The sequence below is a fragment of the Nicotiana tabacum genome, chromosome 21 (genome assembly GCF_000715075.1).
Source record: "Nicotiana tabacum cultivar K326 chromosome 21, ASM71507v2, whole genome shotgun sequence".
Taxonomy (NCBI): domain Eukaryota; kingdom Viridiplantae; phylum Streptophyta; class Magnoliopsida; order Solanales; family Solanaceae; genus Nicotiana; species Nicotiana tabacum.
In genome coordinates, this window is record NC_134100.1 from 69,966,669 (window position 1) to 69,980,558 (window position 13,890).

General features: G+C 34.7%; 2 protein-coding genes across 3 annotated transcripts; both read left to right on the forward strand.

Annotated features, from left to right (window-relative positions):
* The first annotated feature begins 1,196 nt into the window (after nucleotides 1–1,196).
* On the forward strand, nucleotides 1,197–8,003 carry LOC107808643 (putative SWI/SNF-related matrix-associated actin-dependent regulator of chromatin subfamily A member 3-like 1). Of its 2 annotated transcripts, XM_016633171.2 has the most exons (4): nucleotides 1,197–1,747; nucleotides 2,152–3,377; nucleotides 4,630–4,922; nucleotides 7,083–8,003. In XM_016633171.2, exons 1-3 carry the CDS (start codon nucleotides 1,402–1,404, stop codon nucleotides 4,702–4,704), a joined length of 1,647 nt encoding a protein of 548 aa, XP_016488657.2. In that variant the 5' UTR covers nucleotides 1,197–1,401; the 3' UTR covers nucleotides 4,705–4,922; nucleotides 7,083–8,003. The 2 variants fall into 2 exon arrangements, with proteins under 2 accessions (XP_016488657.2, XP_075097765.1); XM_075241664.1 differs by lacking the exons at nucleotides 4,630–4,922; nucleotides 7,083–8,003 and having other exon boundaries at nucleotides 2,152–3,590.
* On the forward strand, nucleotides 4,754–7,882 carry LOC142175285 (putative SWI/SNF-related matrix-associated actin-dependent regulator of chromatin subfamily A member 3-like 1). The gene is made up of 2 exons (XM_075241870.1): nucleotides 4,754–4,922; nucleotides 7,083–7,882. Exons 1-2 carry the CDS (start codon nucleotides 4,754–4,756, stop codon nucleotides 7,880–7,882), a joined length of 969 nt encoding a protein of 322 aa, XP_075097971.1.
* Nucleotides 8,004–13,890: the final 5,887 nt, after the last annotated feature.

Below are 13,890 nucleotides of genomic sequence, written 5' to 3' on the forward strand. Positions count from 1 at the left end.
GCCGATCGGGCTCCACCACGAATGCTATTTTCGGGGTCAGTAGGCAAGTTTGCATTGATAGCCACATGTGAATTAGCATCAATCGGATCTACGGTCGGAATTCTAACGGGATCAGTAGGTGGTATCTCGTTACCGGGTGCTATATTATTATTTTCATCTTGGTGACCGGACTCGTTGTCAATGTGCAGAGGTGCTGATTGGGAATTTGACATTTTGTATTTTAGCCTAGAATCAAAGACACTTCAAAGAGCAATTGTAAAGAAGTATGTGTTATAGAGATTTGTATCAAATAATCACTATTATCCTCAGCCCCATGGTGGCGCCAAACTATTTACCCTAAAATCGGATAACAATTGAATTTATACGCGGTTTTAAGGGTACATGATATAACTTGATACAAGTTGAGAAAATAGATCAATACTGAAATTAATCACGAGAAAATAAATGCAAACCACAGAAATTGAACAGTCTTAGCCCTAAAGGTTGGTCGCCCTCGAGTTTGGAAATGCTTCAATCAATAACAGAACAAGTTAACAAGATAACAAGAACTAGAAATGATCAATATATTGCTTCTTTGATGCCTGTTACAATGTTGTTTACAAATGATCAGACTTCCCTTTCTATAGTAGGGGAGCCCTACTCTTGATATAATTCTATAAAAGGTAAAAATCTCGTGATTTGCTAATTAATCGGCCTCTCCTTGATACGTGCCGAGATTTTCGCCGTGATCTCTAACTGATCGCGGATATTTTGGCCTTCCGTTATTTGGCTCAACAAAGTTCCCTCGATCTTGTTTGGTCCCGGAGTCACGAGCTCAACGATTCAACTTCGCGCCTGGATTCGATATAATCCGGGGTCGAGCCTCGACCCATCATGTTTCGGTCTCGACTAGTCATACAATATACGAACCCGATTTCTACCGTATACAATCATCTTAACTAAACTTCTAAAAGCTCTATTAATTTATTGTTAGCTTAAAACTAAGATTTCTTGTAGAGAAAATAAAGATGATATTCACACAATAATCTAAATTGAAAAAACTAGTTGGATAATTTCTTGAAGAAATAATAATGCGAGAACTCACATATGCTGCTACTTATAAGGAAAGGAAACATAGTAGTAGGATTTTTAAGTTTAACCATGGTTTAGGGGTTAGTATAGTTAAACAAATATTGGTATGGACAGGTGTACTAATCACACACTCAAAATGGCCAAATATCAATATAGGATATATAAAACTTGGGGTAACAACCATCCTAACACGTACACTTTAAAAACTCCTCCCTTTCTCCCATAAACGGTCTTCAATTCTCCTCTTTTGAAAAGTCCTCCACCAAAAACATTTCACTTTTAAAGTTCCCAATAGGAAAGAAGTAAACCCAATTAATTGAATCGAAGAAAATGGTGGAAGGGCAAGACCCAGTAGAGGTATTCATGAGGCTAGAACGGTGGCCTCTATCACCGCTTGAAGTGGAGGCGGAGGCGGAGGAGGAGGAGAACAACAGCCAGTCATCAGGGGAGATGTACATGGTGGGTTTTGTGATCGCCAACGTTGTGGGTCTTCAGTACTACAGTGGTAGAATCAGCGGCCGAGAAATCGTTGGGCTTCAACGTGAACCCCTCAATCAGTATGACCCAAACGCGATTAAAGTTCTCAACACTCGTTCCGTTCAAGTTGGACACATCGAACGCTCCGCCGCCAGGGTTTTATCACCGCTTTTGGACGCCCACGTCATCACCATTGACGGTAATTCTTTTTCTTTTGTTCTTCCCTCTTTTTCTTGGAAATTTTGTTGTTCAAAGGTTAAAGGAATCTGAAATTGTTTGTTTGATTCTTATCGATGTTGTCAAGAAAGCAGACTAGTCAAACCTGCGGTATTTGCTTCAGTAGTTGGATAACTTTTTGAATTCAGTACTCATGGGTTGCTTCCATCACCTTATGATCTTGAATGTAGGAATCAAAATTTAGTCGAGTGTAAATTTATATTCTGTTTCTTCCTCTTTCCACTATTACCTAAGTTTTGCTATTGGATAAATGAGTTTGTTCTTTAGTTATGGACTTATAGTCTCTGACTCTTCAAATGATATGTGAATGATGTTTGATAGTTACCAGTCTGTTTGTAAATAAGTTTCTTTATCATTTCTGCATAGGAATTGTTCCAAAGGTGGCTCGTCCAGGAAACAGATACAAACTTCCCTGTCAAGTTCACATCTTTGCAAGATTGGAGGCATTTGGAATAGTAAAATCAGCAATTACAAATGGTGGGTTGTATTTGATTGGCGAGAGCGATCCGTCGTTCACACTTTCAGAGGCGGAGGTAGTTAAGGAGAAAAGAAGTACACCAGAAGGGAGGGACATCGATGAGATATTTAAACTTTTGGATGAAAAAATCAGTAAAAAGGAAGAACTGAAAGCGTTAGAGCCACCTAAAAATATAATAAAGTCGGAGCTTCTTCTGCACCAGAAGGAAGGATTGCAGTGGTTGGTTCAGAGGGAGAACTCTGAAGAATTGCCTCCTTTTTGGGAAGAGAAAGAGGGTAGTTATGTGAATGTTTTGACAAACTACTCTACCGATAAAAGACCTGAACCTATAAGAGGTGGAATATTTGCAGATGACATGGGGTTGGGGAAGACACTTGCTCTCCTTTCTTTAATTGCTTTGGATAAACGTGGTGGTTTTATTTCATCTTCAATCAGAAGTGGTCATCAAAATGCCGAGAGAGATGATGGATTAGATGAAGAGGAAGACAAAAATACTGCTTCTATTAGTAAGAGGAATAAGAGGGGAAGAGTTGGTAGAAAGACTGACAATTCACGAAAGAAGCAAAAGACTGAACGAGCAAACACACTACAAGTGAAGGAAAAATCAGCTTGCAGTCCTGAAAGTCGTTCTGGCAATTCAAGTTCAGGGACGACATTGGTTGTTTGTCCACCAGCTGTACTGTCAGCGTGGATCTCACAGATTGAGGAGCACACTAAACCAGGTTCACTGAAGTCATATATTTATTATGGAGAGCGGACAGGAGATGCCAATGAGCTGGCAAAGTATGACTTAGTTTTAACTACTTATAGTATTCTGGCTAGTGAAGACACATGGATAGATTCTCCCATCAAAAAGATAGAATGGTGGCGAGTTATCTTGGACGAGGCACATGTCATTAAGAATGTGAATGCTCAACAAAGTCGAGCAGTTAACAACTTGAAAGCTAAACGAAAGTGGGTGGTAACAGGAACACCGATACAAAATAACTCATTCGATTTGTATTCTTTGATGGCATTTTTGAGATTTGAGCCTCTGTCTATTAAAGCCTATTGGAACAGTTTGATACAACGTCCACTTGCCCAGGGAGATGAGAAGGGGGTGTCAAGACTGCAGGTAAGCTCTTCTTATTTGCTCTTTTTTTTTTTTTTTTTTTTTAAAAAAAGTTTGTGTTGGATTGAAAGCCTCAGCATTCTCTTTTCGTGCTATTGTCTCTGTAATTGTACCTTTCCATATTTATCATGCTTTTCATCTCTTCCCATCATGACTGTACCTAGAAAAGTATGCCACAACGTTTTTGTAGATGAACTTTGAAATGTGAGGAGAAGAGCTTAATGTTTAGATGCTCTAGGTCCTTTTTGTACCATACTGTATTAAGTTTTGCTCCCTTCCTCTCTACTCCTAAAACAGGAGAGGAAGTTTGCGAGCACTGGACAAATGGTTGAGCAGTTGGTTATGTAGGGAGGGGTAGAAGGGCTTTTTCCGGAAGGAGGGGTGGGAAGCTGGGTGGCTTAGTCTCAGGCTTTGGCAAAATCTACCAAGTATTATAGTGTTACGAGGTTGGAGACTCAAATAGTTTGTGCGACCAAGAATAAGGGGAAGGTAAGGGCTGATCCAGTTTCAGGCAGTAAAAGTCAGCACTAAAGCTGGTTCTGACAACCTTTTCTTAGTATCTGTTGTGTTCCTCGTTGATGGATAGAGCGCCATTTCTGTGGTTAAAGTTTTATAGTGTACCTAGGCTCTGTTGCTAGTTAGTTTCAATGTTCTAGTTCCTTTTGAGAGTGTACATCTAACTGTTTAAATTTTGGATATGGCTTACTCTATTAGTGCCGCTGGTTTATATTTATATCGGTAAAAGGTTATTTATTTTTAAGGTACACTTCTATTGAATTTCTGATGCATGAGTCTTCACTGATCAACAATACTTTGAAGCAGTGCAAGTGTGTTGTGTTTGGCTTCTTTGGCATACATTGTATTCTTGAGGCGTTTAGTGCACGCAATATTTTCGCTATAGTTTATAAAGTTTTGTTAGAGAAAGACTTCTCTGACAAATACAAATGCAAGCTTTAGAACACTATTTCATCATTTGCATTGTTGAAGCACAACTCTGGAATCTGAGATTTAGCTGATCACACCTGGAAATTCATCTGAACTTATTATTACTCTGATTTACATATATCTCTGAGAAAGAATGTGGTTCGTGAAAAGAAGTATCATTTTATTTGTTTGTTAGTGTGAAAGATTAGTTGCTAAATCAAGGCAAGTGGCTGTTATCCATTCTCTTACCCTTTTCATAGTTAATTAGTTGTACACTCTTTATGTGCCCTACTAGTTTGCTTTAAGATTCTGATCGTCATTGTCATTTCAGGTTCCTAATGTCAACCATGTCTTTGAGAAGGACCAAAGAAAAGGCTCTAATTGGTTTGCCATCAAAATCTATTGAGACTTTCTTTGTGGAACTTTCTGGAGAAGAAAGGGAAATTTATGATCAGATGGAATCAGAAGCTAAGAGGATTGTCAAGCAATACATATCTTCTGATAGCTCAATGAAAAATTATTGGACTGTTCTGAGTGTAATTGTACGGCTTCGACAAATCTGTATTGATTTAGCCTTGTGTCCTTCAGATCTGAGATCGTTACTGCCATCAAATAAAATTGGAGGTTAGACTTGATATCTCTTACATTTATTTGTTCTTATTTTTTATTACAAAGTAAATAGACAGGCGAAAATCATCTTTACTGCCATCAAATAACATTCGAGGTGTAATATCGAGGAAATGATTAAAATGGTCCTTAATGTATTGGGGTTGCTTTATTTTTGTCCTTAATGTATCCCCCTTGACAGATATGATCCTTGATGTATGTATAAAGGTGAGAACTTTGGTCTAAAGCCCTACGTCTAACAGATTTTCCAAAATGTGCCGTTAAATTTAACTCTTAGGTCCATGTGCAGCTCACGTGTGATTAAAAGTTAAGAACTTCAACCGTTAAAACTAGCAATAAGTATTCCCAAATCATATGCCACTAGATGAAACAAGAGATAGACCCAATTTCAGATTCAACCTTTGTACAACGAGAATCACATCGGCTCAAGGAGAAAGAAACCAAAAAGAAAATGAAAACCAAAGCTTAGGCACATCGACTCCCCCAACGAACTAAGAAAGGCAAGACAATTGAGAAACTGCCTCCTATTGAACTTAAAGAACAATCTGAAGAGAAAAATCCAAAGCATAAAACAAGTACGTACAATTATCTTCTAGCTTCAAAATTCTTATACATCTTCCTTATTGAGATGAACATACTTAACAGCCAACCAATTAATTCTCACGGCAAAACTCTTTCCCCCTTTCTTCTCCAAAAACCTTAATAAACATTCACAAATCATAAAAAATTCACAAACCCATTTCCCTTATCGACGACAATATCAGATAGCCGGCTAAGGATCGCAGTGGTGCCTGAGACAATATCACTTCACTTCCGGCGAGAGTGCAGAGAAAACCCGAGACCTACTTCTGGGGTCCGGGCCCGACAACATCGACCACTGCCGCTTCGTACCATATGAGAATCGACAAAGCAGACTCGGCGGCAGCAATGACGAACGCAGTTGATGACAACATCTCAAAGAAAACTTTCTGATTGTTGTGATACAAATGAGCTCATGTCAAGCTCATTAAAATCAAGTGTTGTTAATTCTGATGTGAAACGCCCTGTTTAGAGGAAGTAAAGATGAATTTTTTGGTTGAAAAGAGTGGGAATATAGTTTAGTCTGATATAAAAGACACAAAATTGGAGACTAAATCAAATATAGTTATTATGGAGGTTCGAGACAGAAAGGTGAAAATGAACAAGGTTGGCTGAGTAGCAATAAATGAGTATGAATGTTGCTAAGAAGATACCCAGGGAAAAGTAGGTTTGGTCGTTTTGACAGGTTGTAGCATTTCCTAGTTGAATCACACGTGAGCTGCACATGGGCGAAAGAGTTAAACTCAACGGCACTTTTTGGAAAATCTGTTAAACTTAGGGCTTTAGACCAAAACTGTCACCTTTTTACATATATCAAGGATCATATCTGTCAAGGGGATACATTAAGGACAAAAATAAAGCAACCCCAATACATTAAGGACCATTTTGATCATTTCCTCGTGTAATATCAGTCTGTCGAATTTATTTGTTCTTACTTTGAATAGATAAGATATCCAGATGTGGTTGTTACCTGTTAAATTACTTTCAAACCTAAGCTACTTTGTATAGTGGATTCATTTTGAATTACTTTAGTTTCTTTTCCATTGAATATCATCATGAGAGATAAGTTTGGGTTTTGCCGACCGATAACCTCCCCACAAAAATGTGAAAATAATCTGATTAGCTGGAAATTACTTGTGCCATTGCAGTCTTTCCTTAAATAAGTGAGAAACACGTGCTATAACATGTCAACTTCCTGTTTCTGAGTTGTGTATACCTTTGTTTCGAGGGATAATATAGATAGTTCTTTTGTCATTATTGAGTTAGCAGCTGATTTATGTCATATGTTGTTACGGTTCAAGTTGTTGGCAATGCTTCCTTGAGTTTTGCAGTTGCATGTTTTATAAAGAACAAAGCTCCTACTATATAATTGGTTCTGTTTCTTTTGCAGTGGTTGACAAAATATATTGCATGTTTGTATTTTTTGTTGCCTTTTCTTTAGGTTTGATAAGTGGGAATTTAATCATTTTCGAAAAGATGTTTAATTAGCCAAGTAAAAGGCCTTTTTGTTCTATCCTGCTTTTCTCATGTTGTTCAGCTAGTCAGTGAGTAATGCATTTAAGAATTGAATTGAAACAGATGTACACAGCAACCCACAGTTGTTGGACAAAATGCTCTCAGCATTGCAAGATGACGAGGGAATTGATTGTCCAATCTGCATTTTTCCACCTACCGATAGTGTCATTACTTGTTGCGGGCATATATTTTGCAAGTCTTGCATTTTGAAGACCATAAAACGTGCCAAGCCTTGCTGCCCACTTTGCCGTCATCCGCTGTCAGAGTCTGACCTATTTTTCTGCCCACCTGAAGCATCTAATGCAGCAAATAGTGGAAGTTCTTCCACTGCATCATCCAAAGTGAAAGCACTCCTAAAACTTCTCTGTGCATCAAGAGATGAAAGCTCTAACAGAAAATCAATCGTCTTCTCTCAGTTCAGGAAGATGTTGCTCCTACTTGAAGAGCCGCTTAAAGCAGCTGGTTTTAAGATATTGCGCTTAGACGGGTCAATGAATGCGAAAAAGAGAGGCCAAGTGATTAAGGAGTTTGAAATCCCAGCTCCGGAGGGGCCTACGATCTTGCTTGCAAGCCTAAAAGCTTCAGGTGCTGGAATAAATCTTACAGCTGCGTCTAGAGTCTATCTACTGGAACCTTGGTGGAATCCAGCAGTTGAGGAGCAAGCTATGGACAGAGTCCATAGAATTGGTCAAAAGGAAGATGTGAAGATTGTGAGGATGATTGCAAGAAGCACCATTGAAGAGAGGATACTGGAACTGCAAGAAAAGAAGAAACTGCTGGCAAGGAAGGCTTTCGGGAAGAAGGGCTCAAAAGATCAAAGGGACATTAGCTTAGATGACCTTCGCACCTTGATGCACTTGTGAGTCATTCGTATTTCTTATCGATCTGTAGATGGGATGGATGTATATGTTTTGTAAATGCTTAACTTACTATCCTTCTGATCTTTTTTTTGGTCAGAAATGCATGCCTATTCAGTTAATGCAATTTTCTCTGCTTTGAATTATTTTGCTATAATTTTCCGTAATCCATTGGATGAAATTGGAAATAGTGCTTTGAACTTGCCTCTTGTGGTTTTTGTAAACCATCCTGATATAATAGGACTGGAGCAAACGGTTTCTCCTTGCCGATAACCTATGTATCTAAGAAAAAAAGGTTGGAGCTGTATATTTGGATCTCAAGTGGGCCTGCATATCTATGAGCGCATTATTTGGTCGCATCTTTTTAACTTATACCCATTTTGTTTTTCCTTTATATCTATGAGCGCCTTATTTGGTCGCATCTTTTTAACTTATACCCATTTTGTTTTTCCTTTTGCATCCGTACCCATTTTTTTGTTAAAAGCGTTTTAAAAAGACGATTTTGCCCTTCTTTGATAAAAGACTATTGACAAAAATGTAGACGGCAGGACAAAACTTCAGCATGTTTTGGTATGAAGTTTTAGCAAACGAACTAAATAACTTCAGCATGCATTAGAAAAACTCATTAGAAAATTACATACTGCAAGACAAAAACTTAAGCATGTTTAGTCTGAAGTTTTAGTAAATGAAAATTTTTTTCAGCTTGTTTAGACTGAAGTTTCGGATAAAATTCATGACAAAACTGCAGACTGCAAGACAAAACTTCAGGATGTTTTGGTATGAAATTTTAGCAAATGAACTAAATAACTTCAGCATGCATTAGCAAAAACTCATTAGAAATTACATACTGCAAGACAAAAACTTAAGCATGTTTAGTCTGAAGTTTTAGCAAATGAACTAAAAAACTTAAGCATGTTTAGTCTGAAGTTTTAGCAAATGAACTAAAAAATTTAAGCATGTTTAGTCTGAAATTTTAGCAAATAAACTAAATAACTTAAGCATGCATTCAAAAACTCATTAGAAAATTACATAATGAAAGACAAAAACTTAAGCATGTTTAGTCTGAAATTTTAGCAAATGAACTAAATAACTTTAGCATGTTTAGACTGAAGTTTCGGATAAAACTCATGACAAAACTGTAGACTGCAAGATATATAACTTCAGCATGCATTGCATTGGCATGAAGTTTTAGCTTCAATGTGATACAACTTCATGCTATATTAGCATGAAGTTTTAGCTTCAACATGAAACTTCATGCTACATTAGCATGAAGTTTTAGATTCAACGTGAAACAACTTCATGCAAGTGTGATCCTGAAGATGAATCTGGACAAGTTTCTGGTTTTTTGATAAAGTTGCTGAGAGGAGAGGAGGAGATCTTTTTTCATGAATGAGGTTGCAGATCACATGTAGGTTTTATATCTTTTGTCATGGGTGTAATTGTCATATTATTACGGATTTTTTGTTAGCTGGCTACCAAATCAATAATTTCTTAAAACAGGATACAGGTTAAAAGGTAACACAAATATAGAGTACGGCTGCAAATCCCCCATATCTATCTGAGATTTTTTACCTAGCTATACTAAATTATAAACTTATTTACCCCCAATAGAGAGGTTATCACTTAATTACATTCTCATATACAATTTATCTAACTATTTACAAATTAGTGATAAATTAGTCTCCCTTTACCCCATTTGTTGATCGAGATCCTGAAATTAAAGCTCAAGTGCAAGTCACTCCTACACCTATACGAATAAGGAAGTGAGGAGACACTAGAATCAGTATTGAATTAAGACGTTTGGGATTAAAAGGAAGCAAGGCAACGGGTTGAGGTGTATTAGGCGGAACTGGCAATTGAAGAAGACAGCTTTAGAGCAATGTGAGAGATACAATGAAAGAACTACTGAAAATTCTTCTAAATGCTCGGAGGTGATTCGGCTTGTACATCGTCCAAAATAATAAACCTAATTAAAATCCATTAAAAACTCTATGGGCTACCAATTTTAATTCGAAATTGGGTTGGCGAAATTGTTATTTATATAGATTGGGTGTTGTTGCAAATGATTAGAAATATCTCATGGAGTTTATATCTCAATTGTGACGGAATTTAGTGAAGATTCGATTGGTTTTGGTTGGAAATTCAATTGGAAACTCGAAGACGAAGATATAAATAAATTGTATATATTTTCTATATCGGATGTACAAACAACATACAAAATATATACAACTAATCTATCTATATCTATACTATATTAAAAGTGGGAAGCTCCTAAGTCTAAAGTTAAATTACAAAAAATACCCATAAAATGGAATCTTTTACCCATTTTAAATATTAGTTAATAATAATATTGAAATAAAAAGTATAAAACTAATTTGGAGTGTTCTTTCATAGAATAGTTGTGTCCTTTCAATTGTATTATAACTAACTTGGCAACTATTAGAGTTAATGCTCAAATAGAGTAGCAATGGATGGGCATCATCGACAAACAGAGAAATCAAAGAAATCTTCTCTTTGCCAACTAAATGATTATTCTGGTATAAATATAACTAATTCATCTCACGCCATGAAAATTAAAGTCTTTACCTTTTGGTGGTATTTTTCTTCTACTATATATCCTCAATCTGGTCTAACCTATGATGTTAAAGTGCGTTGATTTCATAGAGGGGCTGTTGAACACCACTTTATATTATTTCTATCTTTCCAGACTTGCTTTTCTCAAATCTCATTACAATTACTTGTGAGTATCACTTTAATATTTACCCGAAAATTCTATCATTTTCACATATTTCATGATTCTCTGCAAGTTTTACTAAGTTTATTTTATTTTAATACTTTATCTTCCATGACATGTGGCTCCATGAATGATATATAATCAAAAGGAATATCTTTAATAACATACATTCTTCCTTAGAAAAATTTACATTTGAAATACCTAATTAGTAATTTCGTAAAAAGATCATTATATTAATCAAGAAAAGTAATATCTCTTTAGTATTACTGTAGTTTACATGATTAATACTAAAGAGACCATTTGTTTTAACCTATTTCTATTACAACGTCATGGACACGTACATTTTTCGCGTGTATAATAAGGTCCATGTATTAAAAATTTAAGACATATAAATTTTTTGCATGGGTATCAAAGGTAGAAGAAAATAATTGAAAATATGTATAAATGTGTGACTCTTTGTTTGAAATTTTTATTCATATAAAAGAATATATCGATCTCAACAGTTGAAATGAATCAACTCATGACCAAAAAGTAGCCCACCAGAAGATGAGTCAAATATATATATATATATAGTGTATGTGTGTTTGAAAACTAAGAATAAGAGGATTTCAGTACGCGCATATATATATATATATATATATATATATAGTGTATGTGTGTTTGAAAACTAAGAATAAGAGGATTTCAGTACGCGCATATGCACAAAATAAAAGGACCTAACAACCTTACTTGACCTAATACTAGACAAGCCAACTTAAGTTACTTTTGTGATTATAGCCAATTGTTTGTCTTAAAAACAAAGGAATAGAGAACTTCGAGATTTTGAAAATTTTCTACGTTTTCCCTTTCTTTAGCTTTCCTAGACTAAACTCTAAAGGAACCAAAAATACAATGAATATCTTTAAAAAATTGTTGCTCTACCATGCATGCCAAGATTGACATATGGTTTGATAGCGACATATTCAATATGAACCAAATAATGACCTTCTATATACGCCTTCCCATTGCTAATTGAGTGTAGTTTTTCATTGTTTTACATTTTCTGATAAATTATCGGAAATAACATAAGGACGTTTTTGAATCAAATAACAGCTATAATATTATTAATGGTCGATTAGGTCATGTTAATCCTAACCACTATTCGGTGCACAGAGAAGTCAAAATAACTTTTACTAGTCATACCTTTATAAAGAAATTTGACAATGACATTCCAATTAAAAAAATTCAAATGACTTATCCTTGGAAGAGGCAAAAAAGTTATTTTTTTAACACAATTACTTTATACTTATCACTAATTTAATCTCATAATTTTTATATATAATTTTCATGTTAGTAACAATAATATTACTTATTGGAGAAGGATGAAGACATGAAGTAGAAGAAGACAAATAATAGCGACAAATAAAAGGTAAGTTAAAATTACATAAATTTTCGTGAAAAATATTAGTTTTTTGTACTATATAAATAAGATAATGTAATTTATGCAATTTTTAATTTTAAAATACAACTATATAATATAATTCTTACTTTATTGGGAGATTTTGTTGAAAATCACATGTATCTAATTAAATATTGATTGTTTATCTTTGTAGGTTTAGATGATCCAATCATTTGGCCTAGACAAATAAAGTAATATACGATAATTAATATTGATCATTCACATATATACTTTATTTTGTCATGTATAATTATTTACTCAAATATTTTCTTTAATAATATTGATATTATTTTACAAAATCGTGTATTACATGACTCGGACATACATGTGCGACGTGTAGCGAAACTAGTATAATTATACACAAGTTGTATATAAGTAGTTTTTTGATCGAATTATGTATAAAAAATCATTGTTTACAAGTTGTATGTAAATGGTAGCCTTTTTATCGGGTTCTATACAAAAAATCATTGCATATAAGTTATATATAATTATTACTTTTGACCGAATTTGTATATATTTTGTAACAACAAAACTTACCAAACGAGTAAATATTATTCTTATTTTGTATATAAGAAAAAATTCCTATTTGAAACTGCATAGGCTACACATTGTGTCGAGGCCCAAGAAGGCTGTTGGAGCTTCATGGAAATGGGTGCGTTAAAATCGATTTTAGGTATTGGACAAAGACTAATTGAAAAAATATTCGCCAAGTACGAATATTAATTAACGGCTAAGACCATAAGCGTTTTTAATATAAACTAGCTTTAACGTACATGCATCAATTCCTAAATATTGAAGAAAATGAATTTTTGTTAAACAACATTGACACTAAAAGAAATGTCACGTTTGTATTAGATGATGAAAAAATGTAATAAAATTGATTAAAATCACCCAACAGATCATACATCAACATCAGCATAATTCGGCATTACTTATTTTTTTAGTTTTTATATAAAGTAAAATTTTAATTAATTTTTAAATCCAAAATATTAGGACTTCCTATTTAGTCCAAACAAGGAATAATTTAATGCAAAATTTTAGTTGATTTTAAATTTTAAAATTTAAAAAATTTACTTAAATTATAATTTTGTCCAATATAAAATATATTTTGGAAGGACCGACATTTAAGTAAGGTTTCCACATAAGCAACAACTTGAAAAGATCATTCAATATTTCACTTATCATGTTTCAATTTTCAACTCGCATAAAATGCTCATGGAAGAATTCCAAGTCTTATTCTTCTCTCATCAAACTTCGGCTACATACCTATCACGTCCATATTTTCAGTCTCTCTCTAGCAAGCTCAACTACAATAAAATAGGTCATAGTCTTCATAGTATACTGCCTTGTCTTAAAGGTTAAGCCTTCCTTAAAAGCCTTTAAATTAGAGATGACATGTATCTATCTAGTTGATAAAATCTAGTATCATATGTCAGTACATCCTCTTATTCCACTCTTACCTAATAGATTGACAGTTTCGACTTTCAAGACAATTTAGTGAACTCGTTCCCAAATTAATTGCGCAGCTCCTATTGGTGTTCTCGACAGTACGTTATCATACCATGTATTGACCATGTTCTCCAATCTATAAGTTGCTAGCTCCACAGACATCTCGTTGGAATATCTTAGAGTTTATAATGCGTTAAGTATTTCAATAAGAACCTATAAGAATCATTCACATTAATAAAAAGAGAGAGGTACTTAATGGCTTTAATTTTAGGAACTCTATTAGAGAACCATCTTGGTTTGAAACTTAGAGTAAATGCCTAAGGGTTCTAGAGCCCTTTATTATTTCCCATTCTTCTCTTGTCTATCCACTATATCCATCGAGACCTCAATTTT